Source organism: Rhinatrema bivittatum, chromosome 4 (assembly GCF_901001135.1).
Source record: "Rhinatrema bivittatum chromosome 4, aRhiBiv1.1, whole genome shotgun sequence".
Classification (NCBI taxonomy): Eukaryota; Metazoa; Chordata; class Amphibia; order Gymnophiona; family Rhinatrematidae; genus Rhinatrema; species Rhinatrema bivittatum.
Genome location: NC_042618.1, coordinates 456,967,665 through 456,986,023, shown reverse-complemented (window position 1 = coordinate 456,986,023; position 18,359 = coordinate 456,967,665). Strand labels below are relative to the sequence as shown.

Below are 18,359 nucleotides of genomic sequence, written 5' to 3'. Positions count from 1 at the left end.
TAAATTTATATATGGGTTGGGGGTGCCAAAGGAAGTATCCGCTCCAGGTGCCAAATACTTTAGGTACGCTACTGGTGGAAGCTGTCAACATCAGCAGCATGGCCCTTTCTTCTTCCTGCTCCCACAGCCCAGAACAGGAAGTGATGTAAGTGGGGTGTGCGAGAAGAAGAGAAGACCATGCTGCATAAAGTAGTGGCAGAAGTGTGGACCCAGACCAAAATCAAGCACAACCAGCAATCAGCAACAGGAGAGCAGAGTTAGCTCCCACAGCCGATGGGATTTTTCATTCTCGAGCCACAGGAGCTGGAGGAGGAGGAGGCTACTGCAGCTGTCATTTGTGCTAGGAGAAGGGGGGTTTGTGATTGAGAGCGAGCCAGAGGGAGAGAGAACATGCGTGTGTGATTGACAGCATGTTTGTGCAAGTGTGATTGACAGTATGTGTCAAAGTGAGAGAGCATGTGGGAGATTGCGAGAGCAGGTCAGGGAGATGACTGGTGTGTATATGTGTGAAAGAGAGATGGACTGGTCAAGGAAGCGACTGGTATGTGTGAGGGAGACAGAGACTGGTCAGGGAGGTGACTGGTGTGTGAGAGACAGAGACTGGTCATGGGATGTAATTGGTATGTGTGTGTGTATGTGACTGGTTGTGGACCCTAAGGAAGCGGACTGTGAGGACAGATCTTCAGCAGCCACTGCTGCTTCTGGTGAGTGCTATTGGCCTGGAAGGGAAAGGAGTAGGAGAGTTGCTGGAGAGGGTAAGTAATGGTGGCTTTTTAAGTTCATTTTTCTTGATTTACTGCCATTTTAATTATTGGGTATTATGTCTGCAGTTTTGAAATATTTTATTGGTGTTTGAAGAATTTTTAATAATTTTTATGAGTTTTTAATTCTTGGATGTAATTCTGTTATCAGCTGTTTTGAAACATTTATTATAGTTTTACACTTATTTCTGTGTGGGGATCTATAGCAGCTTGGCTTAGTCTGTTTTCATAACAGGAGGAGTATTGGTGTTTAGAGCCTGGTTTAATATTTGTAGTGTTGCCTTTTCATAGGTAGGGTTTCCATAATACAGGTGTAACTTTGTGCGCATTAGTTTGTGTGCATTATTGCAGATCCTGGGACTATGTTAGGTGCTATATTTCTGTTTCCATTGCTCCAGTTTTGCACAGCATGCAGAGTGGCTTTTTTGGTTTTCCATTCCAGGTTGTCTCCATATTTATAATTTGTGGTCTTTCTGTACTTGGTGAAGGTCATTTCTGTGTGTGTGACAGAGGTGAGATATTTTACTAGCATGTAGGCATTTGTATCAATCTTATTTGTTGTGTTTTCTCAATAGGACATGCATTAGTGCTAAATTATTGTCTTTCCATAAGGAGGGCTATTGTGCCTGATAGTAAAGGGAGCTTTTGCTTTTACTGAGATGTCATCAGAACCAGAATATCTTTTTTTTGTATGGTGAGTTGGATGGGTAATGTCCTAGTCCTGCTCTGCAACCATTGTTGTGGGTCGAGGGGGTTCCTGTGGATGCAGAGTGCATGGTTACATTTAGCCCCGTGACAGTCACATGTTCAGTGTATCACACATATGAGAACCAACTGTCAGGTGTGTCCTGACCGAAAAAAGGTTGAGAACCACTACTCTAGGGTATGCAAGTTTAGATCTTTAAGTCTATCCCCATATGCTTTAGAACAAAGACCACTGACCATTTTAGTAGCCACCCTCTGGACCGACTCCATCCTTCCACTTCTATGAATAGGAAGCACATCTACCCGTCTCCAGTCCTCTTGAACTACTCCTGATTCTAAAGAAGCATTGAAAATGTCAGTCAGTAGAGCTGCCAGGACTTCTCTAACTTCCTGTAGTATCCTTGGATATATACTATCTGGCTGTATCACCTTATCTACTTTAAGTGTAGCTCCTCATGAACACGCTTTTCTGAAAATTGATTGGTAAACTTTAATCTTATTTGTATTAGTGCTCCTGGCCCTTCTTCATTGAACACAGAACAGAAATATTTAAGCAGTTTTGCTTTTTCCTCATCCTCTATATATTCCTTCCCTTCACTTCTGAGTCTCACAAGGCCACTTTTACACTTTCTTCTGTCAATACCTAAAAAATAAATAAATAAATAGTCGTAACACCCCCCCCCCCCCCCCCCCCGTTTTACCATATTTGCTATTTTTTCTTCTGTTTGAATTTTTGCATTCCTGACTACTTTCTCAGCTTCTCTTAGCTTTTCCAGATATTGTTTCTGAGATCTCTTGTAGTTTATGAATGCTAACCTTTTCTCCCTTACCTTTTCAGCTACTTCTTTATAGGCTTTTTATTGAAGCACACTGCACTAGAATGAGTCGTAACAAAATCTGGAATGTGCAGAATTTCATCTTAACATGATTGGTTTTTAAATTCTTTTAAAATAGAAAATTATTTCTTTTATTAAAAATGTATGGATCGCCTAAAGCCAAAGCACTTTCAAATAAACATACATAACAAAAAGAATAAATTTACAAAAGAAAATATGTAATAAAATGATTGAAATCAGCATTAGAAACGCAGACAATAAGACTAGAGATGAAAAATAATTACAGATAGGCCTGCCTTAACAGAAATGTTTTCAATAAGGACTTCAAAGTCTTTGAGCATGTCATGAGCCACACATTCTCCGGTAAAGAATTCCATGAGACTGGAGCGGCAATGGAGAAAGCTCTCTCTAGTCATAGGAACCTAAGAAGACACACCGCCTTTGGTAATGGGACATCCAGCGAACCTCTCTGGGCAGACTGAACGGTGTGGTTTGGATTATATATCTGCAAAAGAGCGTTTACCCATGGAAATTGATCACGTTTTAACAAGTTGTGCACCAGCATTGGAATTTTCTACCGAACTAGCCAAAAAACTGTCAACCAGCGAAGGTCTTGCGGCACCTGGGTTATACGTGCTCTCGGACTTTTCCCCAAAATCAAATGTGCAGCTGAATTCCATAACAGCTGCCCATTTGGAAGCTGGGAGCCCCGTATAGGCAGAGTGACCATACTCTTGAGAGGAAGAATTAAAGCCTGCGCCACTGAACAGAAGTCAGATGATCAAGCAGAGGTTTTATCCCTCGCAGGACTTGTAGCTTAAAGAAACCAAATTTTACAGCTGTCAATTTGTTGGTGAAAAGTTAGATTAGACTTGATCCAAACTCCAGGGCTCTTAACCTGCAGGGCAATTGACAAATCAGCATTTCTTGATAGAAATTGAAGTTGGCACCGGGATGGCCCAAAGAGGGTAGCTTTTAATAATATGCATAACTCAGCACTTACATGGATAAGTAAGTGCGCTGTAATCATGCCTATATTTTATAAGCCATTCAGTGGGAGCCATCTATTTTATAAAATAGATATCACCATCCTGTACGTATGTGCACATGTTTCAGTACACATGCATTTTTTAAAATTCAGGCAACTCCATAGTTTATGTGCCTATTTCATAAAAGTAAGTGCATATATTTTACAAGTTAAATAATTGCAACATGCATGTAATAATCAGTTTTATGTGCAGAGGCAGGTATTTTATAAAGTTGGCTTTTATATGCGCATATCTTGTTTATGAAAAAACTTGTGTACGGAATTTTCCTGAGATCACCAGTTCACCCACACCCTACACCACTTGCTCCTGAGCCCCTACCCAAAATCTGCAGTCAGAAAAAGGTCTGATTTAATACTCGTGACTTTAATTAGGAGGGGTGTTAGATGCATGCACATAATCCATTTATAAAATACATAAACATCACATGCTTCCTATCCCACCCGGCACACCCTCTTTGTATGCGCACATTTTTCTGCACGACAACGACAGCATACGTGCACACACCCTGCTGAAAAATTGCTTACCGCTCATGCAGGCCGTGCACTCGGCCAAGCGCACGGCTTTATAGGCGCTTGGATGCGCATCCAAAACCCATTATGCAATAAGGGGATTAGCACATCCAAACCAGTGCGAACCTAATAGCGCTCATCACATGTAAATTTCATGTTGATGAGGCTATTAGCTCTTCCCCCCGCCCCATGCAAAAAAAAAAAAAAAGTACACCTGACATGCACATTTTTACATTCTTGAGGAGCCCCAAAAGTTTAAAGAGAAGAAGAAAATACTGTTTTTCTGTAGTTCCTCTGACTTAATATCATGGTAATATTAAGTCGGAGGAACTGAAATAAGGGAAACTGGAAAAATTTTTTTTTTTAAAATAAAAGAAAAAATGTTGCTGGCGGTTAGGTTAGGAAAATAGATGCTCATAAAATTGAACATCCGTTTTCCTAACCTGCATTGACAGCCACCTCTCCTGGGTGCCTGATGCCAAGGAGGCGCTAGGGATGCAAAATATTCCTTAGTACCTCCTTTTTACCACGGCAGCCCATTTAAATATTAAATCAGGTGCCCATGAGAGGTGGATCAGTGCACGTTAAGAGAGCGAGCACTCAGTCATGAGCGACCCTTTAACACTTGCTGATATTACATCGGCCTGTAAGTCTGGTTTAAGAGCAAACAGGAAAAAAATATTTCTTATCTCCAAGTCAATCATCAGTTCAGCTCTTACAGGCGCAGCTCGGTGTTTTAGTCACATCTGGTTTAGAAAGTTCAAATAACAGAAAAAATTCTTTCTTCTATTCTCTCATATTCGGTCTTCTCTGAGAGATCTGATGAGACTGAATGACCTTTTTGCCCTAGTTCTTGGGCTCAGATTCACTATATTGTCTTTCTCTATTTTTCTGTAAAATGAGACAACAACAAAAAATCCCTGTGGCACATTCTCATCCCAAATCGATGGCAAGCAAGCAAAAAAAAATATCCATGTATGAAAGTATAAATACTTAGAAAAATCAACAAAAAAAGAATCAAAGACCCATGCAGCTGAGCACCATTTGGACACATCTGAGTTTTAACATCTACATTGTTGCGTCCGTCGGTCCTCGATGGCTTTGCCTCGTTTGCCTCACCTTATTCACGGCTCCTCCTACTTACCTGGGAAAAATGGCTTTTGCAGCATCATCAAGCCGACCTCTCCGGTGTCCCTGGAATGGCTATGGTTCAGCTTCCCGCCATTGCTCCTCTCAGGTACCTACTAGGGTGCGCGCGCGCAACCCACATCTTTGTACCACCCTTGGCGCGAACCTCGAGGGCTTTCCCTCATGCTAACGTCACGCCATCCGGGTATATTACCTTCACTCATTTGCTAGCTCCCCAAGTTAGCAAGAACTCAAATCCGTTCCTGTCTGTTACTCTGCCGCTTCCGTGCTGCCGCAGGAAGCTCGCTCTCTCTGCCCTTCGGGGTATATGCTAACCTGGGTACCCGCTCCTCGGGGGCCCTCTGGTTTATTTCAGGTGCCTTACAGGGAACAGGTACTCGCTCCTCGAGGGCCTGCTCTCCCTGCCTCAGTGCCTGTACCTTCTACAACAGACCTGGTGGAATCGCATACCAACAGCTAACACCTAGTGAGTACTCTTCCTTCAGTCAAATCTCATCCACAGTATCTCCTCGCTGGGAGTCCTGCTGCGGAACCTCCTGACATCTTCAAGGAGAGAAGGGCTCCTCTGCCGAGGTCCCTGAGACTACAACCACAGACTGCCTCACTACTGCCCCCATCTGGTGGAAATCTTCAAGCTGTATAATAAAGAACCTTCCTGTGTTTTGTGTGTACGAGTCTAGCCCAGTGCTGTGGCTTCTCACGGGGCTCCTCCCCATGGGCGTGGTCATCTCCACAAGCACCTAAGGATCCACAAAACACATGTAATCATAACATACATGTCTATTTCAAGGGGGGAAACAGTTTTCTCTGCATCTATTTTGTTCCCAAAGGGATGGTTATTTTCTCACACAAGAGCCGTCATCTTCAGCTCTACTGAACTTGATCTGGAGTGAGTTCTGTACCCACCAAGTTTTTTGGAAGAATCTTGTTGTCATCTTTTAAAATGAATTCAATGGTATTTTTTGTTTTTATCTGTGTTTATGATTCAGCTGTTCTTTTTTTTTTTTTTTTGTTTTTTTGTTCTGAACACCTCTGGACATGGCTTTATATAAATTGTCTGCCTTTATTTTTTGTCTTTTTTTTTATGCAAAGTCTATGTGACGATACTGTATTGTCAACTCTTGAATGTTATAGATTTGATACTCAAACCTTGGGGATTGTTTTCAGATCCAGGTGTTCATATTTTTCCTCTGTCTTTCTGCTCTGATTTTGTTTCTGGGTTTTTTTTAATTATTATTATTATTATTATTATTATTTCTTTTATGATATTCTGAATGCAAGCAGGGCATTAAAATTCTTTGAGTGCAGTCCTTTTAGAAAATCAGAAGCTCTGATCTTTCTCTTTGAAAGGCTTAAGAAAGGTGTAAAATAATCCAGTCTTGTCTGAATCTGATGGATCAAGGCTTATGTATTTCGAGAAGCTGACCGGGTGAAATAGTACCTTCCCCTTTGCAGACCAAAGCCCAGCATAGCTGGACAGAAAAGCCAGAGGCTTCTATGGTTCACTATGCACAGCCACCACCTGGAAAGTTTCACATCATTGTGAAGGATGAAATCAGAGAGAGAAGCCGCACCCACAGCAAGAGTAATAGGAACCACCTGTGGTGCAGGAAAGGAAACGCACATGTCTGCACACCAGCCTTTGCATCTTGTATTGCAGTTTTTGTGCATAGATCTTTGTGCTTCTTCTGAGGCTATCTTTGGTGGTAGTGTAACGAGAGCACTGTGTTGCCTAATCGAGCATGGCCTATGTAGATTCCCTTCCATGAGCTTTTAGCCTTGGGAGAACTTTATAGGCAGAAAACCCGGAATGACCAGTTTCTTACCTGTTAATTATTTTCTGTAATCTGATCCCACAGATTCCCTCCCAAAATTCAGTTCAGTGTAAAGTGCACTTTGGGAAGAAGGAGGTTAATAGATTTTATTAGAAAGCTGTGGAATATCTCCACTGGAGGAAGGGCAGGGCTAGGAATGTGATTATTGGTGCACCGGGACTTGGCTAAAGTGTCTTTGCCAGCCAGAAAGAGGGAGGGAATAATTCAATAGCATGGTAATCAAGACAGAGAGAGAGCAGATAAGAAATTGCTTTTAGTGTGATGGTACTTCTGTGGCAATGTTTCTGCTATTTTATAACTATTGAGTTTAATTATTAATGGTTGTAGGCCATACTTGTACAGGAAAATAGTAACTGCATGAAGCAAACCTGTTTTCTTTACATCAGGTAGAATGAGACAAAATGTAATACTGACTAGTCATGCCCTGCTGTACACCATGGGTATGCCGCCAGTAATTCTGAGGGTAACATCGCAGGTGGCTGGTGTGGCAAATGCGTCTTTTAAGTCTCACAGTTTTCAAAGGGAGCTTGGGGACACAAGTTTCCTTTGCAAATTTTCCTCCTCAAACTTAACCCGTACGAGTCGCACCCACTGAAACATCTGCACAAATCTCCCTCAAAAACGTACTTGGGCACTTTGGAAAACCAGAACTGGATGCGCGTAAATCCGGACTCTTCCCCCGTCTCTACCCCAGGGAAGGCCGCCGCGTAGTCTGAGCGAGCATGACACATGCGCACAAACCCCCGAGTAACTTTATCACCAGCCATTTCCGCGAGTTAAGCAGCCTTTGGCACGTGGAAATATTTCTGGCACTATGACTTTAAATTTCAGATTGCAACTTCCATAATAGCCAGCTTCTGGAGAGCCCAACTAAACTGCTGCTTAAAGTGTTATTACCTGCTGCTCCCCGCACACTGAATGTAAATAAAGCAGGTCAAGGGCTACGTTAAGCAGGAGGACATCAGGGAGGGATTGCTTTTTAGCAGAGAAGGCACGCTCGTGATCTGCACATAGGGGAATGAAATTCAGCATTGGGTACCATAAGATAATCACAGCAAAAGATATTTCAAATTGAGATTAATTAAATGGAAGTAGATTGTTATAGGCAACCAGAAGGCAAATAAATGGATGCAAATCTGTATTCCACCCACAAACTATTGTATTTGACTGTGGCAGTCTGGGAGGTCTATAGACTTATCATTGTTAATATTAGCATTAGAACTTATGCTTAAGGAAGTGATTTATGATGAGACCTTGAAGTGTATTTCAGATTCTCTTTTTTCCTAATGGCATAAGTCAAAATCCAACTATTATTATATTTTTCTGAGTCGATATGTTAGGTACTATGTATGTTTTTTTAATATTGTTATCCGCTTTGAATGCCTAGTGCCTGTGAAGAAAGCAGGTTATGCAGTCTTAATAAATTCTGATTCAAAACTGTTGGAACCAATGGAAGGGACCAACATTGCTTTGGGCGATCCATGGATGATCTGTAAAGCGCTTCATGCACATTGTTAAATAAATAAACCATTTAAGGAAGTTATTTTCCTCCTTTCAGGACTGCTTTCTTATTCTCTGGTTACAAGGCTGCCGATTTAGACATGTTTCATAGTCTGATAACAGGCATGATCTCCCTAGAACGCTGCCAGCGCCATGGAATTATGGGTTCCTTCTCAGTAGCATCGGGGGGGGGGGGGGGGGGCGGGTTTAAAAATGAAATATTTTTAAAAAGCTTCAGGAAAGAAAAACACCTGTGAGGGTTATGTAAATTCCTCCTTCAGGAGTAAAGGGGGGAGAGGCACTTAGTGTGTTTCTGTATTTGCATTCCTCATTTTTAAATTAACAATTCACACAGATCCAGTAGGTCCATGTTTGCACAGTAAAGCAATCTCATTTTTTTTTTGTATTAACTGAGCCAGTAGGCTGCAGAAGGACTTCTTGTTTATCTCTGGGCCTTGAATACATCGTGTTTACTGTAGATATGAAAAGGTTTGTTAATTCTGTAAGACAAACTCCATGGCCCGTGTTTTGGATAAGAAGTTGCTGCCAGTTTATAGAAACCTACAACATGGCGGCAGCTAAAGACCATATGGCTCATCCAGTCTGTTCATCCACATCGCCTGCTCAGCTTTATAGTCCCTTCCTCACCTTCCTCTCTTCCGCACCATGCTTGTCCCATGCTCTTTTGAATTCCATTATGGTCTTTGTGTTCATCACCTCCACTGGGAGGCATTTCCACCCGTTCTTGTAACCGTGCACTGAGCCGTCACACCGAATGCTGGGAAAGTTATTTTACTTTTTTCTTTTTGTTGTTTCTAATAATGTTAACCTACTGTTCTTTTGGAGACATGGTTGATGAGAGAATGTATATCAAACTCGCAAATTAGAAAAGATTTGTGGGCTTGGGGGAAAAAGTGAATCTTTTTTTTTTTTTTTCCAATTCTTAAATACCAAGAAAACAATTCTGGTAGATTAGAAGGGATCATGAATGCTGGATGAGATCTCATGTATTGTTATAATTGCAGAATAAATAAATCTGTGGGAGGAAAGAGGCTGACTCACAGTATTGTTGGTATTCTGTTCATGTATCAGCTGTAGTGTGTAGTATTTCCAAAGAGCACCTGATCTACTGTAGCAATGCCCTAAATACATTAAAAAAAAAAGTTTTTAATTCTTTAAGCAGCTTCCTGATAATTCCTCAGACCTGCAGCACAGTCAGCAAGGCTGTAGCAGAGTGCCTCATGCTTACCTGATCCGATTGGCCCCCGCTGGCTATGTTGTCACAAATGAAGGTGTGAGCACTGTCTGAACCCAGGGGAACTGGAGGGAGAAACTTTTAAATAGTTTATGAAAAGTAATGGCTATTAACAATCTCTTCCAGTGGTAGATGTTCATTCTTACTGCTTGCTGTACACAAAGCATTCAGGAACATTAAATTCAGTGGGTAATGTGTATATTTTTTAAACCATCTCTGTATAGAGAAGAAATAACACACTCCCATTAGTTTGCAGTTTGCACTTAATTCTGCTTTATGTTGATAGAGAGGGAGTCAATAAATCAGGTGAATTTAAACTTTTGATGCTACACTTCAGCACCTGATTTACTGATGCCCCTTCGTATTTATGTTGTAAAATTGTGGGCAGCTTTGGGACTAGATTGCTACAGCTGCATCCCTAATAATATTTTGTTTGGTATCCTACGCATACCACGTTTTCAGGACATGTCAGGAGGAACATGAGGACTCTGACTTGGGGGGGGGGGATTAATTTTTATTTTTTTGACCCATGTGTATCCTCAAGACACGCACATGCATGTGTCCTGGAAAATGGGCTCCTTATGTTCTGGCTGGGACACTGGTTTTTCACACATCTTAAATGTTACACACTGGTGGGGAAAAAAAATCAGTATCTGGAATTACTTGCTAAATTTATGGAAGCATTTTGCTTTTTATTTTGTCCCTCCCTATCTCAATCCGTAAATCTGATCCAGTGTTTCCTAGTACTGCTTTGGAAATGTCCCTTATCCATTCAGAACAGAACAAGATCTGCAGAGCCCACAATATTGAATTAACTTGCATTTTGGAATATAAACATGGTAACTAATTTAAAACTCTGTTCACAAGGAAATATTGTGTATAGTGAGGGCTGTGCTTTACCCACATAACTGGTGCCTTTGAAAATCACCCTACCTGTCTGCTTATAGAGTGAACGTGTGCATAAATTTACGCACATACAGAGAGAGGCAGTCTGGGGGCAGAGTTGGAGCAGGATTTGCATGCCTAGTTTTAAGTTTCAGATGTATTTGAGACCTGTGTTTGGATGTTTTGAATCTGAGGCTTAAGCTTTTTTATGTATCAAAAATTGCCTATTTTTTCAGTCTCGATTCTCGTATTCTCTTGGGAAAGGTGTTCGCACACTTGCCTCATGATATAGGAACAATCTTTATGTAATGTAAGTTCCATATGGAAACCTTGAGGGTTTTAAGTCTTGTTTTCTTTCAGCCCAAAATAGTTGTCACCGCATCATTTGGAATAGAACCAGGCAGGAAGGTGGAATACAAACCTCTTGTAGAGAAAGCGCTGGAAATGTCCCAACACAGACCAGAGAAGCTGCTGATTTACAGTCGGCCTAACATGGTATGCCTACTCCTTCTTTTCCTGGCATTCATTTTTGATTGCATGATAATTCTCTCACTTTCTTTCTTGTGCATTTAAATTACTGATTCCTACCATTTTGTATAGGAATTTTTCAACTTTCATATTGTTTGAAGAGAAATCGCAGTTCTTTTAAAGAAAAAAATTGAATGGGGAAATCTTGTCATTGGGCCAAACAGCTTAAATATGTGTGAATAAATTGTTAGCGGAGAAGGCCTATTGGGCCCACTCGGTCTGCCCGTAGCTAAGGATATCTCCAAGCGGCCATGTGCACAAGCTCGACCACCTGCACGGCTCTAGCTATGACCACCACACTTCCTGTTGCAGTTATGCCCAGTCGCCAGGCTAAGGATCTCTCCCAGCTGGCAGTTGTAGGTGATAACTTTTTAAAATATTGAGCTAACCTAATGCTCTTGAGAGTTATACTTTCTTCAAAAGATAGTCATCAATGTAGTAAATGCATCCATTGAAAAGGTATTTCTTACAACTTGTATACTAATCTTTCTTTCTTCAAAAGTAGTAATTGTATTGTTGCTACTACCTATTGCTTTTGGTACAGGAAGCTGTTCCGCTAGCCCCAGGCCGTGATCTTGATTGGCATGAAGAGATTACAAAAGCAAGGCCCCATGACTGCGTCCCTGTTCCTTCCGAGCATCCGCTTTATATTCTGTATACGTCGGGGACTACTGGAACCCCCAAGGTGAGCTTTTTCTTCACTACAACAAATTCCACAAAGGTGGGGACTCTTCATTTGGAACGGGAAAGTAAGTGGAGGTGTAAAACATATTGCTTCTTCCTGGAAGACTCTCTTGCCCAGTGTCTAGGATCAATGGATTGAGACTTAGGGCCTCATTTTCTAAAGTATCGCAGGCCTGCGCTACTTTAGAAGATGAGGGGCGGGGGGGCCGAAACGGGGGGCGGGCCTGCGCTGGCCAGCAGCGATCGCACCGTTGCGGTGCGATCACTGCCGGTTTCGCACCCAATAGCGCCACCATAGGAGGTGTAGCTATTGGGAGCGAAATAGGCAGCGAAAAGGCACTTACCTTTTCGCTGTGTGCGCCGTCGTTGCGGAGTTGGCCCCGGTGATACCCTGACTCCTCCTCTTCCGGGGCTGCGTGCGAAACGTCCCTTACCGCATGAGATATGTTTGGAAAATGAGGCCCTTAATGAGAATGACCACAACCATGAACACGCCAAGGGCCTAAGAGGTTAAGCCTCCACCTCTGCCGAATGGACCCCAGCATTGTAACTCTCTGGTTTCAGCCAGCAAGCCAACTGGGAGTCCCGCTGCACATTAAATGGGCCAAAAATCATCCTTCTGTCATTAGAAAGCTTCATTGTTATTTGGTGTATTTTGACTCAATAGTTTCTTCCTGCTTCACTGGGGCTTCCAGCTCTAATGAAATCAGAAACTAATGGGGCTCCAACATCATAAGTTTTTCATTCACAACTGCCCAGGAGATTTTTCCCCTATGTAAGCCAACTGCTACAGTGATAATCCTTTGACCGGGGCCACGGACCACTTCTGCCTTTGGAACCAATCTAGAACCCTGTGTCTAACCATTAGGTGTCACCATTGTGTAATGGCTGGAAACTCCCTTCTCTTGCCCCTAGAGTTGTGAATACCACCTCCACAGCTTCTCCAGCTCTAGCTGGTCCAAGAAGCAGAAACCAGGCTTAGGAATCAAACCCAAGTTCTCCTAGCACATCCCACATATTGCCATGGAGTCAGTAGGCTGGTCACAGAAAGCTTTGTTTTTTGTGTATATTCTTTGCATCATTATCACTGATGTTTAAAGAGTACACTAAAGGGGTTATATATTGGTAGAAAAGATTACATGATTATATTTGTTTGAATAATTCATGAGAAGTACTGATAAGAGAGAATACTATAAAGAATATGCCTTGTTTAGTTATCACTATTCATTTTGTTAATATTTTGTCAAAGACCTTATTGAAATGGAAATAGCTTGAGTATAGAATAATGAAACTTATATTTTAAAGGTCTTTCCTGCTTGTTTTCCCTAGGAATCATGAAAATTAAAAACAATTGGAGAAAAGTTGTCATTGTTGCTTTTTCATAATATTGAATTGCATGTACTAGCTTTCACCTTTTGAAACTTTATTCACTATGGTAAAGATCCATATATATGAGCGCTAGCAACTATACCCGTTCTACGCCCGGGTGGCGAGCCTTTTTATTGGCACATCTGCTCTTGTATGGAAGCATTAGCTGAAAAGGAAAAACTAAATTGTTTTCACCCAGGGCAAGGGACGTGGAGGCACATTTGCTAAAGCCAGGGCAAAGTTTATTTACCAAGCTGTCTCTCGCACTCCCCCACACCCCCTCTCCTCTCTCTCACACACATTCTCTCTCACTGGCATCCCCCTCCTCTCATATAGGCTCCCTCTCTCTGAAACCCACACTCAAGCATCCCCCACCCACCCTCTCTTACCTCCCATACTCTCTCTCACACCCTCCCCACCCCCCTCTTACCAACCATGCTCTCTGTCACCCCCACCCCTCTCTCACACACACATTCTCTCTCACCGGCATCCCCCCCATACTCTCTCTCACACCCTCCTGCTCTCTCTCTCAAACTCCCCTCCCCGACACACATTCTCTCTCACCGGCATGCCTGTTTGCGGTGAAGATGAAGGCCCGGCGCGCCGTTCGCGGCACAGGGGAGTCTTCCATTTTTACCTTGAGCAGAAAATAGCAGCAGAGACCCCGGCATGCCGCGATTGGAGCACGTCCCGCGACACACGCTCCATTCACGGAGAAGATGAAGACCCTGGTGGCCAATCGTGGCACACGTGGGCCTTCCCTTTTCGCTGTGAATGGCGCACCGGGCCTTCATTTTCGCCGTGAACGGAATGTGTGCTGAGGGACGCGCTCCATTCGCGGCATGCCAGGGTCTCCTCTGTTATTTTCTGCCTGTCCCGTGTTGGCCACTGTCCTTCCGGTTTTGAATAGTCTTCCGGCGAGGGAGGAAATCTGCGGAAGGAGGAATTCTGCACAAAATCTGCATTCCACAGTAGCGCTGAATTTCCTCAGGCATACCTCTTGTAGCTGGTGTTTTGACATGGCTGCTAAATGATGTGTTTGAGCCACCTGCACCATCTATCGGCGGGCTGGGGAACATGCGCGACCACTGACTGACCTACTACCAAGCCCGATATATTATAATGCCATCTGTTGGCGGGATGGGGAACATGCGCAAGCACTGACTGACATACTACCAAGCCTGATATATTATGGATGTCTCCATTTTTTCCAGTTATTTTCACTGGTGGCCAGTCTCGGGTCTTGCTCTATCTTTTTCCAATCACTCAGGTAGATTTTATAAATCTGCGCACACGCGTACTTTTGTTTGTGCACCAGGCGTGAGCAAGAGTACGCGGGATTTCAATGGATACGTGCTACCTAACCCCCCCACCCCCCCCCCCCCCCCCCCCCGGCCCTATCTAAACCTCCCCCCTACCTTTGTCGGCAAAGTTACGCCTGCTTCTAGCAGGCGTAACTTTGCCACGCCAGGCCGGCTGCCGCGCTCCGAGTTCTGGTCCGGGGGCTGGTCCGGAGGCCGCAGCCACGCCCCGGGAACGCCCCCGGGCCGAAACCACACCCACGGCGCCGCCCCCGAAACGCTGCGTCACTCGCGGCATGCCCCCTGACACGCCCCTCCATGCAAGCCCCGGGACTTGCGCGCGCCGCCGAGCCTATGCAAAATAGGCTCGGGGCGTGCAGGGGGGGTTTGGGGTAGGTTTTCGGGGGGTACACGCGTATCGTACGCGAGTACCCCTTTGAAAATCTATCCCACTGTCTTCTGTTTTAAGACAGGAAGCGAGAGAGCAATGATTTATGCACTGTGAAATCATCATCCCTTGCAATCTGACTTTCCTGGCCATTACATACATCCGTCTTCTATAGTCCAGGGCAGCTGTGTCCGTCCTGATGAGTGTAGCCTAAGGGTAGGAGCCAGGGTGTTTTCAAGATCCCTGGCTGAAGCACCTACAAGGAAATCCATACAAACTTTAATCTCAAGTATATTGTTTTCGGGTGACAGATGTTACTTGAGCAGCGCTTGATATTCCATCAGGGTGATTGTTCATGCTGTAAATGTTGCCCTTCATTAATGGTGAATATCCACAGGTTGCTGCAGGTATCTATGGCAAGAGTAGGGAGTTACTGATACTTTTAAAGACGGCACTATGGGTTATCCCAAAAATTAAATTTGGATGACAACACATAGTGTCTCATTAGCAGAAATTCCTGAAAGAAGTGGCAGTGCCCTTAGAACTTTCCATATGTCATACACTAAGGGCCAGATGTATTAAAGACCTTTTTTTTTTTTCCCATTTTCTGTCTAGGCCTAATTTGCTTTTGAATAGTATTCCTCTTTAATCTGCTTTATTTGATCTTGGAAAAGGGCTCTAACTAGTTTTCAGCATCATAGGGAATGAATTTCTTTAACTATTTGTCTTTAGTGTTAGGGGTCCAGATTCAAGTGACTTGTCTGGCTAAAATGGGGACCTAGGTGGTCAAACAGTGGGCTTTTCAAAATTCCTGTGTTCTGACTGCCTCCACATTATCAAGCAACGTAAATAGCTGGATAAAAGTTATCTTGATAATGTGGAAGGCCGTCTGAGGGAATTTCAGGTTGGAGTTAAGTGTGCCTGTTAGCTTATCCGATTTACTTCGATATTCAGAGTTAGCTGTGTAATTTGTCTGGCTAAGTCTGATTGTGCCAGAGAACAGTCCTAAAGTTAGCCAGATACGTTTATCTGGCTATATTCAGCAGAGCGCCTAATCAGCAGCGCTCTGCTGAATATTCTGACTGGTTATATGGCTAAGTTTAACCGGATAACTTGTCTGCTTCTGATGCTACTGAATAATATTAGGCTCTATTGGTCTTCCATGTTCATTTCTAGTGATTAATAGCATCGTGGGTTTTTTTTGTTTTTTTTTTACCCAGTGTTTTCCTTGGATATATCTTTTAGATTTCCTATTACCTCTCTGACTAAATATATTTCTGCAAGTTATGTATATTATGCAATTTATAATGTCTTTTTTTCCATATTTTTAAAAAAATTAAAATAATTGTTTTCGTTGCTTTGCCCAGGGCGTTGTTAGACCTACAGGTGGATACGCGGTTATGTTGAACTGGACAATGCCTGCTGTTTATGGACTTCAGCCTGGAGAGGTAACGGCAGTCTTCATCAGGGTGAAGTTTTACACACCTCCAAGTTTGTTTCAATATTTAACAATTTGCGCTTTACTTTTAGGTCTGGTGGGCAGCCTCTGATTTAGGATGGGTTGTTGGGCACTCCTACATTTGTTATGCACCCCTCTTGCATGGGAACACCACAGTTCTGTATGAGGTAATCAACCTGTTCTAATGTTTTACGTTATTTTCTTCCAGTGGTTGCTTCACTTGAAAAGAGAGGTGATGCTTAAGCCGATGACTGACCTGCTAACTTGCATGCATTCCGCTTGCTCTAGACAGAATTCTGGATTATTTAATTATTTATTTGGGGAGGGGGGGGGGCTACAGTACTGTTTTTTTAAATGTCATGAGTGGGAGTATGTAGCCCAAATGACTTTCTCCAGGAATTGTTAACCTGATTCTGGGGAATTGTCTGGAGAGTCTGCTTTTCAGTATATCTGCAATCAGGGTTTGAAAAATCCAATTACATGCATGGCCTTTGAAAATTTAAGTACTGTGCCAAAATTCATAACATGACCCCCCAAAATGCCTTTGTTTATATGCAGCCAAATGTATGTATGTTACAAATAGACAGGCTTAGTTTTAGATCATTGAAAAATGTATTTAAGCACATATAGGCAACTTATCTGCATAACTTCTTTTTAAGCACCTAATAGCATTTGTTTGTTAAACTGAAATTGCAATACATTTGAAAGTATTGTGGTAGGGTTGCTGTTTAAAAGATTTATGTAGTTACGTATGGCTTTTAACTGTATAAATCTAATTTGGTTAAAAATCCACTCCCCTCCCACTGGCCCTGAAATCTGATTAAAATCTGTGCTCACCAAATGATGGATACCTGGGATGCGGTTTTCAAATTTAGTCAGTCTGTACTAACCAGCTAAATTTGTGCTCCTGAGTGCGGCCATGCTATCTTCAACCTACTCGCACATGTTATGTGCAATTTAACCACATATTCAGCAGGAAGTTTTAGCTGGTTAACTGCAGCTGAATTTCTGGACAAAGTAACTAGAAGAGATCTCAAGAGATAGACACCCAGATAGACAGAGGATCTTTCTGTTTGTAAATAACTTATTCAGTTCATAGTAGATGTTTTTGGTTGACAGTCAGGGCACCTAGTATTAAACAGGTAGTACAAGCATGTAGAGGCTTGGCTTCAACATTGATTTGTAGAAGGAGGATGATGGGTTACTTACATTATATATTGTATACACGCTGTGCCTCAGTGTGGTTCTTCCACTTGCTGCGTCGTGTTCAAACCCTGTGTCATGAATATACAGAAAAGAAAAATCTGATGAAAAAGCAGAGACACGACTCTGAATAAAACATTTTATTTACCATTCTTCGTGCGTCTCTGTGAAACCTTAGATAAGGTTGTCATGCTCATGGGAAGCAGTAGAGGCAGTGGGATGTTGGCAAGAGCTGTATTGCAAAACTTCCTTCCCCTCTTCAAGAAGCTTGCCCCCTAGCAAGAAAGGCAGATGGAGACAGACAAAGTGGAAAAAGGAGCAGTATCCCAAATTTGCTTAATTACACAAACCCTTCCAGTGGAAAGTCAGACTTTTAGAAAGGAAGCAAGGAAGAGTGCTGAGCATTTTTTTCTGTATTTGTAAAGTTAATGAGGAAAAAGTGTGTTTTATTTGGATATGAAGCTGTTACATGCACACATACTTACTGACATGGAAACAGATATGTGTGGCGGGGTGCGCCTCCCATAGTAAAGCAATGAAGATTTTTTTGGGAGATCATTCTCTGAAAATATTGATTCATTGTCTCTGATTCTTACTCTTCTCCAAAATATTCTCATATTCTTCCAATGAGCCAAATTTATTGATTTCTATTTTTTTAAATTTTCCCTCCCCCCCCATATCCCTTTATGGACAATTATTTTGCGTCCAGACAGAGAGAAATCCCTTGTACATAATTTTAACGTTACATATGTTGGAACGCACAAAAAGCCAGGTTTGGTAAACAGAATTGTTCTTTTAAATAGCGAGCTTCATCTGCCAGGTATTTTGATAATGAATAATACATGAGTCATTTTCAGAGCATCAAACTGAAAAAGAATAAAAGCTTCTATTATTCAGATCAGTGAGTCAGCTGGGAGGGTCTTCACTGTATTGTTGCTCTTAAT

The 18,359-nt window shown here is 42.5% G+C and overlaps 1 protein-coding gene across 6 annotated transcripts in view; it reads left to right on the top strand.

The window, feature by feature from the left end:
- ACSS3 (acyl-CoA synthetase short chain family member 3) overlaps positions 1-18,359 on the top strand; it is a 178,453-nt gene that overhangs the window by 32,107 nt on the left and 127,987 nt on the right. For 5 of the 6 annotated variants that reach the window (XM_029597103.1, XM_029597108.1, XM_029597107.1 and 2 more), the window contains 4 exons: positions 10,845-10,979; positions 11,557-11,697; positions 16,121-16,201; positions 16,284-16,379. In XM_029597103.1, the coding sequence (XP_029452963.1) occupies positions 10,845-10,979; positions 11,557-11,697; positions 16,121-16,201; positions 16,284-16,379 (453 nt within the window). The remainder of the gene's footprint in view (positions 1-10,844; positions 10,980-11,556; positions 11,698-16,120; positions 16,202-16,283; positions 16,380-18,359) is intronic. The other variant, XM_029597104.1, reaches the window with a different exon arrangement.